Source organism: Trichechus manatus, unplaced genomic scaffold (genome assembly GCF_000243295.1).
Source record: "Trichechus manatus latirostris isolate Lorelei unplaced genomic scaffold, TriManLat1.0 scaffold00012, whole genome shotgun sequence".
NCBI lineage: Eukaryota > Metazoa > Chordata > Mammalia > Sirenia > Trichechidae > Trichechus > Trichechus manatus.
This window is the reverse complement of record NW_004443948.1, coordinates 27,605,412-27,626,234: the sequence shown is the minus strand read 5'-3', so window position 1 is coordinate 27,626,234 and position 20,823 is coordinate 27,605,412. Positions and strand designations below refer to the sequence as shown.

Below are 20,823 nucleotides of genomic sequence, written 5' to 3'. Positions count from 1 at the left end.
TTTTTTCAAAACCACCACATTTCCAGGTTAAAACAACTGAAACCTTAAGTACAGTTTCCCTTTAATGTACATTCTAATCTTTTTCATTTTAAGTAGAAGGCAGAAACTGTATTGTTTGGAATGAGGGATACCCCAGAACTACCCCCTGTAATTAAAAGCCTGGTTCACGTACAGTTTCCTCATTGCTATATGTTAATTCTAAAATGAGAGATTTGCCTTTTTGAGTGCCTTCTGTGTAAGACAGAGCCTTCCTTACTTTGAAAAACTATTAACGCTTAGTTTGATTTAAAGGCTGAGCTTCTGCATGCCTGGAATGCTTGCTCTTAAAATATTTACTCCCTGCAGAGGTGAAGTGAAGATGGAGTTTTCAGGTGACTTTAAGTTGTTGACCTGGAAAACGTTTGGGGTAATGGAATGGTCTTGGGCGCAGTTCCACACCTTTCTGATTGAGCAGGGCCTGGAAAGAAGGCAGGCAGACCGTGTTTCCGACGTGAAGAACTAGTTCGAAAATGCTTGAAGCCTGAATGCACCTTCATTCAATGCCTTTTGCTTTATTGCTTAAGAGAATTTTAAGCTGCTGCATCCCTAAATGGGCTGCAGCTTGTAATGACACACCTTTATATGATTCTGCATCTAAACAAATGCGTTCATTCTTTGCCTGGTGTGTAAAAGTTGAATGACACTTGTGCCGTGTCTGAAAAGAATAGACGTTTTCATTATAAAATTCAGTCAGGCGGAAAAGGAGCAAAGTGAGCAGAAATTTCCATTTCCATCTGTGATTTCAGTTGTAGTGATAAAAGAAAATTACTAGGTTGAAGAATGACCCAGTTCTCATTCTGTTACATGACACAGAGGATTTTGTCAATAAGGAAATCGTTAATACTTATATTATTGAGGAAGGTTCTGATCCAAAGTCTCAAATTAGGTATATCCTTTCATTGACCTTGGATTTTTTAGGGTCTTCTGAGTTATCTATAAACAGATTCTACTATCCTCCTCCTCTCTCTCTTTTTTAATCAGTTATTTATTAGTTATGAAGACTTAATCATAGACTTTCTGTTCCATTTTCACAGAGATTCACAGTACTTCTTGGCTCTTACTTGTGAATATGGGCAGGTGTAGACCTAGAAGCCATCATAAGCCACTGGGTTAGGAAATGGGATCAGAATTTTCTAGGGGGAGTTTTCTGCTAAAGAATAGTTGTTGTTCTACCTTTTGGAAGCCTTAATATAGTGTTTGCTGTTCCAGACCCGCTTCCTTAGAAGTCCAGAAATTCAATTATTTCAGCTCTCTCAGAAGCGATAAACCCTGGCAAACTGATTTAAAACAATGGAACGAAGACTTGTTCACCAATCTGAGTGCCGATTTCTAAATCCACAGTGTGGTGATAGCAGAGGGAGAGATTCTAATTTAGCTGGGGCTTCAGCCTCATTGAAGATCACGGGGTTTTTGAAATGTGACTCTAAAGAGAACTGGGTAATTTCTAAACAGTACCTTTATTGAAGAGCTTGATGAGTCATCTGTTCTTATGAGATTGTTCATTCTACTAGATGTTATGTCCTTCTTCCCTAGAGAGTGTTGCCTGTACGGTGACAGAACTCTAATCCTATCGCTGTGTTAGCAGTGCCTTGGGAACTTACAGCAATGTGCCAGTGTTCTAATGCCTGGTAAAAGCTTGTACTCATTTCAAGTCCTATATCCTAATTGGAGCCCTGGTGGCACAGTGGTTAAGAGTTCAGCTGCCGACCAAAAGGTCTGCAGTTTGAATCCACCAGCCGCTCCTTGGAAATCCTATGGGGCAGTTCTCCTCTGTCCTGTAGGGTCGCTATGAGTCGGAATCGACTTGATGGCAGCAGGTTTGGGTTTTTTGTTGTTGTTTATAGCCTGATTACTTCATGGCTAGCTGTTTGGCTTTTCATAAGTGCGGTGACATCTTTTATCCTTTTTCATTCTTGATTTCTTTACTGTATCTACCCCTTTGGCCTAAAGATTTCTGTGTCTTTTAGGATATAAATTCTAGTTCTCCAGGAGGTTTTTAGTTGGAAAACCCCTGTAATAGACAGCAACATTTGCTTCTCTGATCACTAAGTTACATTGTCTCCTAAAGCTAGACATTTCAAGTTTCAGCTAGAACCAAGAGACCTAATAAGCTCTCAAGGAGCACAGTGTGGCAGCAGGGTATTGGTCTAGCACTAGGAGTGCAGCTGGCCAGAACAAATGAGTCTAGGCATCCTGAGCATATGGATGGTAGCTGATTATAAACAAGAGTGATGGATGTAGGTGTGAGGGTCTAGGCCTGGCTGGCTGGGACATGAGGTCGTGAAACCTTCTCTGATAACCATAGAGAATGATGAAGGGTCCAGGGCCTGAGGGGCACAGGAGCAGTTGTAGTAGGTGAAAGTTGAGGGGAAAACTGGAAGGATAAGTTTCTGATGAGGGAGTAGTTCACTGGAGTGCAGTATTTTAGAACAGTTTGGAGTGTGACATGGTCCAAGGTCTGGCTTCAGGAATATGGGCAGGTTGAGTGGAGTTGAGATGCAGCACATGGGAATAGGGACGTGATTCAGTGATGAATATTCATTGAGAAAGTAGAAGTATAGTGCAATGGGAAAGGAGACCAGGGTTCTACCAGTAAATACAATAGGTTCATTAGGAGTCACCCCTTTGGGCTCCCCAAAAATGTTGGATGTTGATTCTTTTGCCTTCTCTTCTTTCCAAATGGTAAATATTTTGACCCAGTAGGATTTCCTCATTGTTCTTTGGGTGCAGTTCTGGGGTTTGACGGTCAGTTGGGTGCAGTTCCAGGGTTTAAGGGTCAGTGGGTGCTTGATTCTAGCATAGTCTCTAAAAGCAATTCCCTTTAAATGGTATTGGAAATTGTATAACTCAATTTCAAATGAAAGGTCAGATTTGAAGGAGTAGATGCAGTTGTTGAATCCATAGGAATGGATGATATCTCTGAGCAAGAAAGTAAGAAGAGCAAAAGGCTGGGGACATAGTCTTATTTTATAATCAGAATTATTTGGTGGGAGGAAAAGATGAGTCAGTTAAGGAACAGCCAACTTGAGACAGAATGGAGAATAAATGCTGTCTCGTTTAAGGAAAGCTAGAGACGGCTGAATTTAAGGAAAAAGTGTTTAAGAAGTACCATACTTTTTGCAAATAACGTCCACGTAAATAACGTGCCGACACATATAACGTGCCTAGGAAGATAATGCCAGAGGGGATTGCTCAGTTGGCAAAAAGTGTTTAACATGCATGTTATTTGCATAAAATACGGTATCAAATATGGTAGACCGTTCACAGAAATTGAGGACTGAGAAGAGACTAATGCATTTATCGCTATTGACCTTGGAAGAAGAGTTACAAGACTCAGTTGGGACAAAGCCAGATGGTAATGGGTTGGAAAGAACAAGTCAGAGTCTTGAGTTCAGTGATACCCACAACTCAAGTATATCTGTAAAAGTGCCTCTTCCTGCCTTGATTATAGCCTACCTCGCACATAGGTTTCTGAGTATGGTATGTGGGGGGTTGAAAATGCTGTGTGTTTTTACCTCCCTGTATAATTTAAGGTTTTGGTAATAACTGGTGGTTCTGTTGTCTCCAGTGCATCAGCCTGATTGGTATTTTGTTAGCAATTATGTGGCTTTTTGAAAGATGTGGCGTTCTGCTTCTGTAAAGATTTACAGCCTTTAGAACCCTATAGGGGCAGTTCTACTCTATCGTATAGGGTTGCTATGAGTTGGAATTGAGTCGATGGCAGTGGGTTTGGTTTTTGGTTTTATATAACCCTAATTAATTGCATCTTTAAAATGTATCAGGCTATGAATTTTTTAGTAAGGCTGAAAGAAAGGCAAGTATTAGGAAGAGAAGGCAGCTAGTGAGGATTGTGTATTTTCAAAAGACAAAATAGAGAATTCAGGAGAGTATCTACAGTACCTGCTTTGCAGCTCATCTCTCAGGATGTAGAGGACCAAATTAGGCTAACGTTGGTAAGGAGGTTCAGGCTTAAAGGAAACCTCACTTCAGATTTCAAGGCTGAATTAATCACATACTCATAAATACCACTGATAATATGAGAAGTGCCAACAGAGAAATGGGGGAGGAAGCTCAGTTTGCTAGTAAATGTGGTTAATTGTAGGAACAAGTTGAATCTGGTCATATACATCTCAGTGATTAACATGTATGGTATTATGATGGCATAGCGAATAAAGCTTGTGTACACAATCTTTTCAGTGTGTTCAACCTCACCGTTCATCGTTTCTCTAACTGGGCCAGTGTCTTTAGCTTTAGATTTTCTCCCATAACCTCAGCTTGTCCATATCCAATCCATCACTCCTTGAAAAATATTCCTGATCTCCAAAATTTGACTCTAAACCTGTGTTGCCCAATGGTTGCCACTAACCACGTGTGGCCATTGAGTACTTGAAATGTGGCTAGTCCTAGCTGACACACGCTGTAAGTGTAAAATACACACCAGCTATCTAAGAGTTAGTGTGAAATAATAATAATTATACATACATATATATATCTATATAACCCATTGCCGCAGAGTCGATTCCAACTCATAGCGACCCTACAGGACAGAGTAGAACTGCCCCCTAAGGTTTCCAAGGAGCAGCTGGTGGATTTGAACTGCCGACCTTTTTGTTAGTGGACAGATACTTAACCACTGTGCCACCAGGACTCCATATATATATATAATGTGATATTACCAGTTTTTTACATTGACTACATGTTGAAATGATAACATTTAGGATATGTTGGATTAAATCAAATATACTAATAAAATCAGTTTTACCCATTTCTGTGTCCTTTCTTAATTTATCCCTTCTGCTGAGTTCACTGGGAACATTGGTGGTTCAGTGGTAGAATTCTCGTCTTCCATGCAGGAGACCCAGGTTCCATTCCCGGCCCAACAGGAGCAGCTAGTCTCTTAGGGATGTGTGAAGAAGTCCTTTAGATGGGCCCTAGGTGATAGACCACAGGACAGGACACAGTCTTATGACATGAATGATTTGATATATTTTTTTAAAACAGGGAAAACTCTTCCAAAAAGTGTTTTACAATGCAGTAAACTTTTTTTTTTTTAAAGCTTTATTAAAAAAAAAAAAAAAAGACTTAAAGTATTTCTAATGGATTATCTTAAGCATACCCTTGCTACCTGCAGGGAATAGTTGAATCACTCGGAAGCTGGTTAGAAAGACAGTATCGTTCCCATCGAGACTTGTCCAATGAAAACTTGCATTTTAACAAGATCCCCGTTAAAGCTTGAGGAACCCCTGCTCTAAACATGGTTTCTCAAAGTGCGGTCCATAAATCAGGATCACTCTGGGGAGGTCCGCTTTCAAACCCACCTCCCCGCACAGTAATCAGGCCCAGGTAGTGAGGACAGAGGGAGGATGTGCCCAGGATCTACATTCTTATCAGGCGTCCCAGGTGGTGACTGTGAAGCAGGTTAGAGTTTAGAGAACCACTGGAAAGCTTAAATGACTATCACTGAACCTCCTCTATGGACGTGCTATTGTCAAAATTCCATCTTTTATTTGATGTTGAGATTATTATAAATATGAGTAAGACTTTTCTTTAATGTTGATAGATATGTGATCATTGTGAAATTCTTGAAATTTTGTTTTAAGAATTAAAATGCTATGCATTAATTACACAAATTACTGAGTAATAGAGGATTTGCCAGGAAAATCTCAAACCAAGCTCTGTCTAGTTATTGTATATGCTGTAGAAGAGACGAGCAAGTTAGTAAGATCTTTTTAAACTCTAGTTCTTATCAGCTGTAGTAATTTCCTGGAGCCCTGGTGGCACAGTGGTTAAGAGCTCGGCTGCTAACCAAAAGGCCGGCAGTTTGGATCCACCAGCCGCTCCTTGGAAACCCTATTGAGCAGTTCTACTCTGTCCTGTAGGGTCTCTGTGAATTGGAATCAACTTAGTGGCAACAGATTTTGGGGATATAATAATTTCAAGACATTCTTTTGAAGGTTGGAATGTTGTTGTGGAAACAAATAGGTATGTCCTTATTATATGAAATTTTATGTGGCCTTTTAACTTTTTTTTTTTTTTTTGGAAAATTTTAAATAGATTTTATTTTTAGGACAGTTTTAGATTTACGGAAAAACTGAAAAGACAGTACAGAGAGTTCCAATATACGCCTCGCCCAATTCCCCTTTTGTTATTAACATCTTAGATTAATATGGGATATTTGTTACAATTAATGAATCATTATTAAAACATTATTATTAACTTAGGTGCATACTTTATTCAGATTTCCTTAGTTTTAACTGATGTTCTTTTTCTGTTCTTGGATCCCCAACATAGTTGTCATGTCTCCTTAGGCTCTTCTTGGCTGTGACAATTTCTTAGACTTTCTTTGTTCTTGATGACCTTGATAGTTTTGAGAATTGGTCAGGTATTTTGTAGAACCCCCCCCCCCCCCATTGGAATTAGTCTAATGTTTTTCTCATGAATAGACTGGGGTTATTGGTTTTTGGCAGTACGACCACAGGTCAAGTGCCATCTTTATCACATTATATCAAGGGTACATATTATCAACATGATTTATCATTGTTGATGTTGACCTTGAACACCAGGCTGTGGTTGTGTTGGTCACGTTACTCTTTGTCCCCACTTTCCACACTATATTCTTTGGAAGAAAGTCACTATGTGCAGCCTGGACTTAAGGAATGGGGAGTTAGACTCTACCTCCTTGAGAGGGGGGTAGCTACATAAATTATTTGGAATTCTTCTGTGTTGGAGATTTGACTCTTATTTATTCAGTCCTTTAGTTATGTCAGTATGGACTCCTGGATATTGTATACTTTGGTTTAAAATCCAATGTTACTTTATTGGTTTAGCTTTGGCCATTGGGAGCTCATTAAGTTGGCTCCTGTGCCCCTCTGATATGTTCCCATCAATGTGTGTGATGTGTGTGTGTGAGTATGTGTGTCATGGATTGAACTGCATCCCCCAGAAATGTGTGTCAACTTGGCTAGGCCATGATACCCAGTATTGTATGGTTGTCCACCATTTTGTGATCTGATGTGATTATCCTATGTGTTGTAAATTCTAACCTCTATGATGTTAATGACGCAGGATTAGATACAGTTATGTTAACGAGGCAGGACTCAATGTACAGGATTAGGTTGTATCTTGAGTCAGTCTCTTTTGAGATATAAAAGAGAGAAGAGAGGAACCTCATACCACTAAGAAAGAAGCACCAGGAGCGGAGTGTGTCCTTTGGACCTGGGGACCCTGAGTTGAGAAGCTCCTAGACCAGGGGAAAGTTGATGACAAGGACCTTCCCCCAGAACCGACAGAGAGAGAAAGCCTTCCCCTGGAGCTGGCACACTGAATTCAGACTTCTATCCTCCTAGACTGTGAGAGAATAAATTTCTGTTTGTTAAAGCCATCCACTTGTGGTATTTCTGTTATAGCAGCACTAGACAACTGTGTTTGAGCATTTCCTTACGTTCTGGCACTACAAGGTGCTGTAGGCTCATGATGTATATTCCCCTCTTTCCTTCTGTCCTAAAATCAGCCGTTTCTCCAAGGAGCACTTTGTTTGAGAGCAGTATTAGAAATAAGATCTGCGTGCCAGGTGTGCTCATTGCTACTAGGTTGTCTTTCAGGTGACAGAACAAGGCAATATTTGTGTGTGTACTAACCTCTGTCTATTCACATATCTGTAAATGTTTATGTATCCATCTTTATATTTAGCTAAACATGAGTTCATACTTATGTCTCCAATTCTAATCCCATTTATAAATGGATAATTCTAGCCTGTTCCCCTTCCCACTCCAGTAGTGTGAAACTGCTTCCCACGGTCCACCATTTATTTACTAAATTGTTCAGTTTCAGTATGCATGTATGGCAGGATTAGAATTGTTAACCCATGCCTTTGTGGAACCTTGGTGGCGAAACAGTTAAATGGTTAAGCTGCTAACTGAAAGATCAGCAGCTTGACCCTAAACAGCGGCTCCACAGGAGAAAGACCTGGCAATCTGTTCCCATAAACATTACAGCCTAGAAAACCCTATGAGGCAGTTCTACTCTGTCACGTGGAGTTGCTATAAATCTAAATTGACTCAGTGGCCCCTAAAAACAGCAACCTATGTGGAACTTTTTAAAAACTGTAAAATGTTAGCAAATTTTTATCTTGTTGCTCTCTTTTTAGTATATGGCCTTTGCCCTATTTTCATTATTTTAAAACCAGTGTTTGCAGAGCCTTGGTCAGATGCTATTTCTGTCTCGTACTCCACCTGCCATTTATGTAGGTACATGGTCGTGTTTGAGACTGGACTTTGCTTTCCTGTAGAAATTGGAGAGAGAATTTAGATCCTAAAGTCTTGGTTGTCTCCTCTTTTGCCTTTAGCTACTCTTATCCATTTAATATCTGCCACCTGGCACATAGTTCTGATCATAAGAATCCCATCTGGCAGTTCTTCACCATTATTCATAATAGTGTGAAAATACTGGTGATGGCAACAATCGCTTACTAAAGATGTGTGATTCACCCTCACGTCCTCTGTGAGAACTCAGTTAACTGCCCAGTCTTTGATGAAAAATCCTTACAGTTTTGCCACACTGAGAGTTTGTGGAAAAGTGTTTTAGCCACTTCTATAAGTATTCTTCCCATCTCTGAGTACATATGCCTCCCAGAAGAATTTTCTCAGCCCATTTGTTAACGTGTGAAAATATAAAATATCAGCGGGCACTGAGAAAATTAAAGGAAAAATGTTAGTGGAATAAGAGTCTAAAATGGTAAAATAAGAGATTGCCAGAAGAAACTTTTGTCTACAGGTATCATTTGGATGTATGTGTATAGAGTCGTGTAGGTTAGATAAATAGATGGGTGCCATCAAGTTGACTGTGACTCACGGAGACCTTATTATGTACAGCGGAATGAATCTTTGCCTTGTCCTGCGTCATCTTCATGGTTGCTGGCAGGTTTGAGTCCATCAGCTCAGTGCAGCTGTTGTGCCAACCCATCTGGCTCTCTACTGCAACAAACGTGATGTCTTCCTTTAGCGACTGATCCCTCCTGATAACACTGAAGCAAGCTGGACAATGTTCTTTTGTGATCCATAGGTTTTCCTTAGGCATTTTTCAAAAAATATAATTTATTTTATTTTTGTCATTGAGAATATACACAGCAGAACAATTCAGCAGTTTCAACATGTACAATTCAGTGACGTTGAGTACATTCTTCGAGTTGTGCAACCATTCTCACCCTCCTTTTCTGAGTTGTTCCTCCTCCCTTGACATAAACTCACTGCCCCCTAAGGTTCCTGTCGAATCTTTTGAGTTGCTGTTGTTGTCATTTTGATTCCATACAGATAGATCTTAAAAGAGCACAGTGCTCAACGCAGACATGTTTTACTAGTTAAGCTAAACTATTGTTTTTTTGTTTGTTTGTCTTTTAAGGAAACTGTCTTTCTAGCCATTGTTAAGACTGGCTTTTTTCTTTTTTTCACAACTTATTGTATTTTTTGTTGTTGTTGAGAATATATATAGCAGAACATGCACCAATTCAACAGTTTCTACATATAAAATTCATTGACATTGATTATATTTGAATTGTGCAACCGTTCTCACCTTTTTTGAGTTGTTCCTCCCCCATTAACATAAACTCACTGCTCCCTAAATTTCTGATCTTTCAAGTTGCTGTTGTCAGTTTGATTTCATGTAGATTTTAAGTGCACAGTGCTCAAGGCAGACATTCTTTATTAGTTAAGCTAAACTATTGTTTGGTTTAAAGAAAATTTCTGGGGATATTTTTGGTTAAAGGTTTAAAATTTATCTCTGGGCAGTAGTTTCAGGGGTTCATCCAGCCTCCATGGCTCCAGAAAGTCTGGATTCCATGAGAATTTGAAATTCTGTTCTGCATATTCTCCTTTTTGATCAGCATTCTTCTGTAGAATCTTTGATCAGAATGTTTAGTAATTGTAGCTGGGCAGAATCCAGTTCTTCCGGTCTCATACAACAGAGGCAGTTGTTCATGGAGACAATTAGCCAGGCATTCTATTTCCTCCTCCGTCTTCCTCTGTTGCTCCAGGAAAATAGAGACCAATTGTTGCAGGTTAGATGGCAACTTCCAAGCTTTTAAGACCCCATGCACTATGCAAGGAATTAGGAAGTAGAATAGAAGCACTAAACATGTTATTAGGCCAATTAACTGGGATGTCCCATGAAACTATTACCCTGAATCTCCAAACCAAAGAAGGGAATCCTGTGAGGTGTTTGGTTGTGCATAAGCAGCCTCAGCACCTTCTCTCTCTGTCTCTCTTTTTTTTTTTTTGTCGTTGTTGCAAATATATCTATCGCATAACTTTTCCCAGTTTAACAGTTTACAGGTGTACAACTTATTGGCAGCAATTACAATAATCGGCTGTGCAAACCTACCCTTAATGCGATCTTTCCACCACTAAACGGAAACTCAGTACTGCATAAGCAGTGAACTTCCCCCGTTTCCTCCTTTCTCCCACTGCTAGTAACCACTGAGAAACTTTGTCTCTATTCATTTGTCTGTTCTTGTATTTTTATATAAGTGAGGTTATATTTGTCCTTTTGCATTTGATTTATTTCACTCAGCATAATATCTTCCATCCATATTATAGCATGTATCAAGACTTCGTTTCTCTTACTGACTGAGTAGTATTCCATTGTGTGTTCCACATTTTGTTTATCCATTCATCTGTTGATAGGCATTTAGGTTGTTTTCACCTTTTGGAACTTAGACATTTTTTGTGTGACCAGAAATCATGAGGACAAGAGCCAACATACTAGGGATGACAGTACAGAAAGGTAGGAATAGCCTGGTTCCCTGATGACATCTTTGAACATCTACAACAGCCCTAGCTTCAATACGAACCAATCAACCAGTTGCCATAGAGTCGATTCCGACTCATGACAACCCCATGTGTATCTGGGTAGAACTGTGCTTGATAGGATTTTCAGTGGCTGACTTTTTGGAAGCAGATCACCAGGCCTTTCTTCCAAGGAACACATTAACCATTTGCACCATCCACGGACTCCCTAGTCTCAGTATTCGACTTCTTGTGTGAGATAAATAATCTCACTGTGTGTTTGAGCAGCTGTTGTCCATGTGTTCTATTCTAGCAGCTGAATGCATTTCCGACTGATGGCTTGCTAACTAATTTAACTCTTGTTTTATTGTCAAATCAACCACATTGTGGATTATAACATTAAAGTATTATATAGTCTCAAAGTGAATACACTTTTATAAAAGCCAAAGTGACGAGGCCAAGTAAACCATTGGAACCAGAGTTAAGTGACGATGTGGTGAATTGCCACTCCTGGGTCGAGAGCCGAGAGATTGGACTTTCAGCCCAGTTCTACTGCCAGTTGGCTCTGTGGGCAGGTCACTTAACCAGGGCTCTTTCCCTCCACATCTGCAAAATGAGGTAATTTGAGCTAGAAAATCCTCTTAGAAACCACCAAAGAGATAGTGGGATGAGACCTGCTGAGTCCCTATTAAATTCGGCATCATTATTCACTATGCCAAAACTTTTTAGCCAAGAAGCCAGACCCAACTCTTGTTCATTATCTTTTTCAGCTGAAATTTTTTTTTGAGGGTATAGAATATGCATTTGTGAATTGTTTAAACAAATTAAAAAAGCCAGACTATAACAAGGTTGTATAGTTTTCACAGTGCGTATTGATGAATTTATCCACTTGGAACAAATGGTGCCAAGTTTCCCTTAGGTTTGGCATGGTTAGACAAAAATCGTATTAAGCCAATATTAGAAATAGATTGATGTTGATTTACTATATGGTTTGCAAATTAGGGTAACATTTTGACTTAGGGTGTCAAAAATATTCCAAAGATTAAAGAACTTCCAAAGATTCTTTACTCCATGTATTGCCATGGAAACGGGGACAGAACAGTGTTTACATAATAACAATTTACCCTAAAACACAGATTCTAGTGTGACCTTGGAGTTTCTGTTTCTCAAAACTGACTGCATATAGATAATTCTTCAAAAGAGCCCAATGTCTAAGGCAAAATGGTCTTACTAAGATAGTTACTACACTGTTTGACTTAATGGTGACTTAGGAACCAGTTTTCTCAAGCCTCAAGGTTCAAAAGGAAGATCTCAGGGCCGTGGCCTGGGTGGGTCACCCCAACCCCATGGACCCCAGAAATGTGGATTCCATGAGAATTAAACTGTTTCTCAGGCATAAAGAGGAATATGACTTCTCATTATGGTACTTAAATTTATTTTGGTATTTAGTCTGTCTCCCCTTAATTCTGTTAAGGAATTTTTTTATCTGAAGAAACAAACCAAATAAACAGGTTTGATTTCAGAATAAACATGTGCATGTCTGTATATCAAAACTCCAGGTACATAGTATCATAGATATTTAAAAAGAATTCCTTCAGAATTAAAAAAACGAGAAAACAAACCATTTTAAGATAAGCTAGTTTGTGAAAAGAGTTCATTATAGTTTTACCACTTTAATTCTTGTTAAATGTTTTTAATAGACTTGTGTGGTTTAATGGCTTAATGTTCCTAATGAGTAACATTCTAGTACGTTTCATCAGTTTTGAAAGTAATATAAGCAAGGCTGTAAAAGAACAGAATTCATTGCTAAATTTTATTTTAGTGTTAGAGTACAATGAGTTTTCTATTTTGCTCTTAGTCCTGAGGGCTTATTAAATAATCAGTCTTATTTTGGAGGTGGGGCATATTTTTCTTGGTTATGTGTACTATTGGGAACCTCAGGGCATCTTCACAATTCTAAAGAAAATGTCATTTTACAATATTCTTTTAAAATTCTTTTTATAACAACAGTGAACTATTTTGTTATAGTATGATTAATGCAGTATATGTTCTTCTGATAACTACTAGATTTTTATCTTGGTAAATATCTTCCAGTGACTTTAGCTTTATAATATAGCTCTTGACAGATTGGCTAAGAGCAAGTAAAACAAGATACATTTGGTTTTGTTGTTGGACAGGTATCTGGTTTATGCTCTAAGAACTTTTTTAGGCCAAGGTCAAGAATGTCTACTCAGAAATGCTCAGAATGATCTTCTTAGGAACTGAATTAATAGCCTTGGCCCAGACATTTAATCTTCCCAATAATTACCCATATAATAGAAAAATATCACTTGGTATTTCCAGCATTTGTAAATATGACACCAGGGTTTGACGCCCGATCAAAGAGCCTGAGAGCTGACAAATGAATGGCGTCTTCAGACCATTGGTCTTCACGGCCCTCTCGTGGCCTTGGAAATTGGGATGCCTCAGGGAAACCTTGGTGGCGTAATGGTTAAGTGCTACAGCCACTAACCAAAAGATCAGCAGTTCACATCCACCAGGCACTCCTTGGAAACTCTATGGGGCAGTTCTACTCTGTCCTTTAGGGTCGCTATGAGTTGGAATCGACTCAAGAGCAACGGGTTAGGCTTTTGGTTTTTCGGTATCAGGTATTTTCTGTGGCATCTAGGGATGGTTGACCAACCTCAGAAACCCCGAGGAGTTGGCCTGGGGAAAGTGTGTGCGTTCTGAATTAGATTCCTATACTTTCTATGTGAAGTCATTGCCATTATTTTTTATTTCTTTGTTTATTATTTATATCATTGTTTTTTCATTGATGTTTAATTATTAATTTTATTTATAGTAATATTTATTAATTGCTTGTATGCATTGATATATTCTTAATCTGTGGAACTAATTGTAATCTGAGGTAGGTGGGCTTAGGTTTTTTGGGAGGATAAGAGCTAGATCTTACGGATATTGTGGAATTGAGATGCAAAGATACATGTTCAGTACCATCCATTGCCATTGAGTAGGTGCCTAGTACTCACTGGTGCCCTCCCCGCAGCCGTTTGGAGCACCATGTCTCATAATTCTTGCACTCCCTGTAACACACACTACCGTGCTGCGTGCTTCATCACCGGGCTTTAAAGATTTAAGGAATGGCAAGACAAAAGGCTTTTTCTCCCCTATGGTTTGCTTAGATTTTAATCTAAATATTATTTATTCATATTAATACCTATTGTTATGTATTAATATGCATTATAGATAAATTTATTAACAAGTACTCGAATATCATGAAACATCTTGCGTGGCTGAGCTATAATAGAATAAAGTTTAAAAGCCGCTAAAGAAAAAGATACAAAAACATTTACATAAAGGGAATGAAAACTAAGTGTTTTCTCCCTCACTTCTTAGGGTCTTTGTTGCTCTTTATGGTACATTTTAGAAAAATGTCATACACTGTAACTGCAAGAAAAAAGTGCGTTTCTGCCTTTGCTGGTGTGTGGGCACCCTGCATTTCTTGCTTAGATGGAGCCATAGACTTGAATGTGTTCTCGCATGTCCTGCCTGAAGGATTGCAGTGGCTCCCTCAGTGGTTGCCTGGCTTTCATTGTCTCCCTATACATTCATCCTTCATGTTTTCTCTGAAAAATGAACTTGGACATGTCATTCCCTATTTCAAACATCTTTTGGCCCATGTTGCCTCCAAAATGGTGTCCAAAACTTTTGGCTCATTAAAATTGGAGTCCAACCTATTTCTCCAGTCTGATTACTTTGAGAGTCCCTTTTCCACTTATCTTGTGTTCTAGCCACAATCGAATTCTCACCCAACAAAAATCCTTTCTTTACTCTCTCTTTACACAGGTTTACTCTTTTTGAAGTGCCTTTTGCTAAGCATCCACCCATCCACCCACCCACCCATCCATCCTGTCACTCACCCACTCACTCATCTACCCACCATCCATCCATCCCTCCCTCCCTCCGCCCATCCATCCATCCATCCGTCCAATATGGTCATGTTTGCCAGAATTGGGTCAGGGATTGGGTCCAGTGGTAACCAAGATGAATATTCTCCCTACACTCTGGAACTTCCATACATTCCCTACAGGGCATACTCCTGCTCAGTCATTTAGACTCATATCTAACTTACTTCTACTTTCCCAACTTTCCCAACTCACCCAAGCGGATTTGGCCACTTGTTATGCTGGCCCAGCACTTCGTTCACATCTTTATTATAGCATTAAACTTGTTCCTTCATAACAGCTATTTATTGCCTACTGTGTGCATAATCTGTGCTAAAAACTGGCAATACTGTGTGAACAAAATAAACATTAAGCTCACAGCTTATATGTTATGTTGTAATGATCCATCTTTTACCCTCATTAGAATATCTTTATATCTGCAGTACAAGCAATGCCCAGAAATAATTTGCATAATGTACATTTTTCTTAAAAATATAACAAAAAGTCCAAGGCAGTATTTTCATAATTGAATTGACTTAAGCACTTTCTATGCATACATATGCATATATATACATAAAATATATATAACATGTGCATAATTTTATTTTGGCTTAGGAAGTAGAAAAGTGCTAAAATTTCTGTTCGTTTACAAGTGGGTTAAAATGTCGAGGAAGACAGTTATTTATATTGATTCTGCCAGTCTCTGTATTTCCCCCCTCCCCACACTTCAGTTGAATGATAACTGATTCTCTAATGAAGCAGCTTTTTGCATGATTAACTTTGACTCAAGAAATTCAGATTCATTCAAGAAGGACTTCACTTTTAACATGCAGGAAATACTTTCACTATCAAAGGTGATGTGGCAAGGGACTAGGCCACTTAAGGAGGCAGGATGCGACATTTCAAAGGTATTCCAGTCTTCTTGGGATTGCTTAGTCATTTAGAAAGCTCTCTAACTCCTGTGAAGTCCTTCTAGTCTACCCTTCTTAATACCATATCAGTGATAAGAGTGCCGTGATGCAGATGGCATGACGTTAATCATTTTTGCTTTTTTTCAGTTGGTGAGTTTGTTAGCGACGCCCTTCTGGTTCCCGACAAATGCAAATTTTTGCATCAGGAGCGGATGGATGTTTGTGAGACCCACCTTCACTGGCACACCGTCGCCAAAGAGGTACTAGCTATAGATGCTTTCTGCTTTCACAGTGAACGTTTCAGGGGACATGCTTAATGACAGTTTAGAGGGTATTTTGAAGCAACAACTAGGTATAAAAATACGCCCTTAAAAAATAAAACAACAAAAACTCTCCGTGAGTTAGTTCTAAGGAGTCAAAAGTAGAAGACCCAGTCAGTTAGCTCCATTGCGTCTATTCCATGTTTGAGAAAATAAGACAATATCTGTAATCTTTAATTCCTTTACACCTTAAGTTTATCTTTTTTCAGATTATTTTTTGTTTACCTTTTTTTTGTCATATACAAAGTTGTCATAACTTAACCTTTTTTCCTAATATTAATTGAGGAATACAGTGGTAGAGCAGGAAGTAGCTTGTTCCATACCAGCATGAAACCTAAATTAAGAAATGAAGTCATAATACACTATGGATGGAGCTTGAAGACATTATGCTGAGCAAAAAAAGCCAATCACAAAAGGACAAATATTGTATGACCTCACTTACATAAAAAGACAAGAAAAGGCAAATAGAGACCAAAGTTTATTAGAAGTTAGCAGGGGTGGGAGGGAGGGAGAAAAGGGGGGTTAATAGTGATATAAAAATCACATTCATTATGGATAGGCTTGCACAGCCAGTTATTGTAATTGCTGTCAATAAGTTGTATACCTGTAAAAAGTTGAATTGGCAAAGGTTATGTGGTAGATATATTTATAACAATGACAAACAAAAAAAAAATTAAAGCGTAGCAGCTAAGGCTGCTTGTATACAACCAAATACCTCATGGGGTTTGGTTCTTTGGTTTTGAGGTTTAGGGTCATGATTTCATGGGACCTCCCAGTTAACTGGCCTGATAACATGTTCAGTGCTTCTGTTCTACCTCCTAGTCCGTTGCGTAGTGCCTGGGATCTTAAAAGCTCACAAGTACCATCCAAGGCACAAAAAATGGTCTCTATTCACTTGGAACAATAGAGGAAGAAGTAGAGTTAGGAACAGAAGGAGGATATGGAATGTGTGGCTAATTGCCTCCGTGAACAAAACTGCCTCACTGCCATGAGACCAGAAGAACTGAATGGTGCCCAGCTACCATTACTGAACATTTTGATTAAAGATTCCACATAAGAATCCTGATCTAAAGGGGGAAAATACAGAACAGAATTTCAAATTTTCATGGACTATATCTAGACTTTCTGGAGCCATGGAGGGTGGATGAACCTCTGAAACTATTGCCCTCAGATAATCTTTTAAACCTTAAACCAAAAATATCCCCTGGAGTCTTCTTAAAACCAAGCAATAGTTGGAAGTTAACTAATATAAAAGGTCTGCCTTGAGCATTATGCTTTTTAAAAAACTACCTATATGCGATCACATTGACAACAGCAGCTTGAAAGATTAGACAGGAAGCTTAAGGGGCAGTGAGTTTATGTTAATGGGGGAGGAACAACTCTGAAAAGGGGGGTGAGAATGATTGCACAGCTTAAAGATTGTAATCAGTGTCACTAAATTGGACATGTAGAAACTGTTGAATTGGTGTATGTTTTGCTGTGTATACTTTCAACAACAACAAAATAAAGAAAAAAATATAAAAACAAAGGTAATATTCAAAACACAAATAAGAATAATAATAATGATTCTGTTTCTAAGTTATTCTGTCCAGTTTTATATTCACCAGGACATGCTCTCCACCTTCATGCTCCCGCAGTTGGTGGGTATACCACCAATCCTAGCCCTTTATTTTTGGCCAAGCCCATAAAAACATAAAACAATTAAGACTGAAGATCTAGTGTCACTTGGTGCCCCTATTTGTTGCTGTTATTGTTAGCTACCTTCGAGTGGCCTCCACTCATGGCGGCCCTATATGTTACAGAGCAGAACTTCTCCGTAGGATTTTCTTGGCTGTGATCTTTATGGAAGCAGTTCCTCGGGCCTTTCTTCTGTAGGGCCGATGAGCAGGTTTGAACTGCCAACCTTTGGGTGAGCAGCCAATCGCAGATCGCTTATACCACCCAGGCTCTGTCCTTCTATCACTACCTTCAAAGCTGCTCTCTGTTGCTCTGATGTGCTATGAAGCTTTTCCAACAGATGTATATGGTTTATTTGTGGTCAGCCCAGACTCCTAGAATTCAGCTTTTTTATGTATTCCAGTTATTCTCAACTGGGGTTGAGTTTGCTCCCCAATTCCTTCCCAGTGACGTGGAGATGTTTTGGGTTGTCACAACTGGAAGAGGTAGTGCTATTGGCATCTAGTGTCTAGAGGCCAGGGATGCTTCTAAACATCCTACCCTGCACAGGTTAAACACCTCCCCCGCCAAAAAAATCCCCCATCTCTCAAGACCAAAGAATTATCCAGTCCAAAATGTCAGTAGTGTGAAGTTGAGAAACCCTGATCTATCTTAAGTATTATATCATAGTCCTAAAGCAACTTAAGAATTAGAATTATTTTTGCCTTTTGTAAAATCCTGTGTTCTCATTCATTGTAAAACAGTTTTCTTTATATAAAAAATGTAGTTTGGACATTTAGGAACATATTGAACTTAAGAAAACAAACTCAAAAATTTAAAGCATATCTGATAGCCTCATTTTTCAATTATTTTTGAGTTAAAAAAATATAGTTATTAAGAAACAGAAATGTCTTTAATTCGTACGTGGTCAAAATCCATCCTGTAATATTTTCATTGTTTACCTAGGTGTGTTGAATTACTGTCTTTTCTCTGTCACTAGTGGCTGTTTTCAGAGCATTATGTTAATCTAGATTTGTGAAAATTTAGCAGATTCCAGGAAAGCAAAAAGATACTGAATGAGAAATCTGTAAGAACTGTTAAGTTCTGATTTATAGTAGGTAGAGGATAATTTCTTCTATTCCCAGGATTGTTACTGTGAAACTGAGCCAGGAGAGCTAGAATTTCTACAGAAAGGCAGGTTCAGATGAAAGGAACCTGTCTGTAATGGAGGTGAGAATGAGTTGGGGTGTACAAGGAGCCTTGAAAACTTCCTGATACGCAAATGAAGTCAGAAAGCATTGATTCTTGGCTGTCTCTCTCCACCTGCACAGGCTTCCTCTGCATCTTATTTCTCAGTTAGTTTCCCTCCGCGTTGGTTTTAATAAGCCTCTATTCTGTAAGGAGAGTCTAGGTGGTGCAGGTGGTTAAGATGACTTGCTGCGAGCGGAAAGGCTGGCCATTCAAGTCCACCCAGAGGCGCCTCAGAATACAGGCTTTGAACTCTACCCTCTGAAAAATCAGCCGCTGAAAACCCCGTGGAGCACAGTTCCACTCTGCCACACCTGGGGTCGCCATGAGTTGGAGTCGACTTGATGGCAACTGGACTGAACTGTGTAACAGAAAAGTTTGTATGAAATGAATAATAAACTTAAAAAAAAATAAAGGCATCAAAAGGAGCCTGTGCTAAAGAAACCCTGTTGTAAACCCACTCATAAAGCAAAACGTCTTTTTTTTTTTTGGAAACATCGGGTCCTAATAGACAGGGTCTGTGTGTTGATTATTATATTTGGGATTTTCTTGCAATGAAACGCATCCCCTCACCAGGGTCCCCCTGCCCTTTGCAGACATGTAGCGAGAAGAGTACCAATTTGCACGACTACGGCATGCTGCTACCCTGTGGAATCGACAAGTTCCGAGGGGTGGAGTTTGTCTGCTGCCCCCTGGCAGATGAGAGTGACAGTGTCGATTCTGCTGATGCTGAGGACGATGATTCCGACGTCTGGTGGGGCGGAGCGGATACCGACTATGCAGATGGGAGGTAAGGGGGCCTCTGTGTTTGGTCGCTCACAGATGCGGAAGCGTCTAGCGTGTAGTTTTTGTATTTTTCCGCAAATGTCGCTTTCCGTTTCTCACTATGAGAATCTCTGCCTACCCCTGTTAGCGTTTTCTTTTATGGGGGGAAAAGTCTAACTATATAAGCGCTATTAGGACTATGGTGTACTGTCGAATTTTAATATAATTGGTCAACCATCACAGAGTTAATTTTAGCCATTTTATTTTCATCTCGAGAGTTAGAATCAAACTTTCACTAATATTAGAGTAGGTCATTGAATAAATAACATGGAATTCTGTTTCCGTCTGTAATTTAGAAATATTTTTAGACACTGTTTTGGGATTTTTTTTTTTTTTTCAGTCATTAAGCCCAGTGTGAATTTTTGTTAACAAAAGGTGTTGTTTTTTGTCTTACTGTTTTTACTCATGACTGACGTCAGAAGCATGCATAAATGTTTGTCATAAACGTTTGCTGAAAGTCTTCAACCATCTTTGGCTTGTTGTTGTTCAGAAATACATTTTCACTTCTTTTTCTTTGGGATATTAATCTCGTCACCTTAGTGTGTCTGATAATTCATTGTCTGGTTGCTATTTTAAATTGAAGGCAAACACCTATGTTTAAATCATAAAATGATAAAACCAGAATCTTGGGATTTGGAAAGGCCATCTGGTTCAGTCATGGATTTGATGCTACATCGTCTCCCAAAAGGTGATTGTATCACTTCTGTAGCTGTTCTCTGCAGGAGTCGGAAGGTGTTCTCCAGTGTGCCACATTTCCAAGTAGAACATTAAATATGAAGCTCAGACTTATAGTTACCAGTAGAAAGTTTTATGATTTTATATAGTCAGGCACAGATTTTGTGCATGAGAGTGTAATATATTTTGTCAGTTTTAAAAAACAAATCCATGTACCCTCAGGGACCCTAGCTGCCTTTTCTTATCAGTTAATAAAACTGGGCTTCTTTTTTTTTTAATATTTTTTTTAATTTTTTATTGTATTTCAGGTGAAGTCTTACAGAACAAATAGTTTCTCATGAAACAGAAGTACATATGTTGTTTTATAACATTGGTTAACAACCCCACAACATATCAACCCTCTAACTTCTCAACCTCTTTTTGTTTT

The 20,823-nt window shown here is 38.9% G+C and overlaps 1 protein-coding gene across 1 annotated transcript in view; it reads left to right on the top strand.

Moving 5' to 3' along the window:
* The window catches only part of LOC111819585 (amyloid-beta A4 protein-like), a 39,184-nt gene extending 18,419 nt beyond the window's left edge, over nt 1–20,765 (top strand). Inside the window, exons 2-3 of the mRNA XM_023726676.1 lie at nt 15,820–15,932; nt 19,493–20,765. Coding sequence (XP_023582444.1) covers nt 15,820–15,932; nt 19,493–19,690 — 311 coding nt within the window. The 3' untranslated portion in view covers nt 19,691–20,765. The remainder of the gene's footprint in view (nt 1–15,819; nt 15,933–19,492) is intronic.
* The last annotated feature ends 58 nt before the right edge of the window (nt 20,766–20,823 follow it).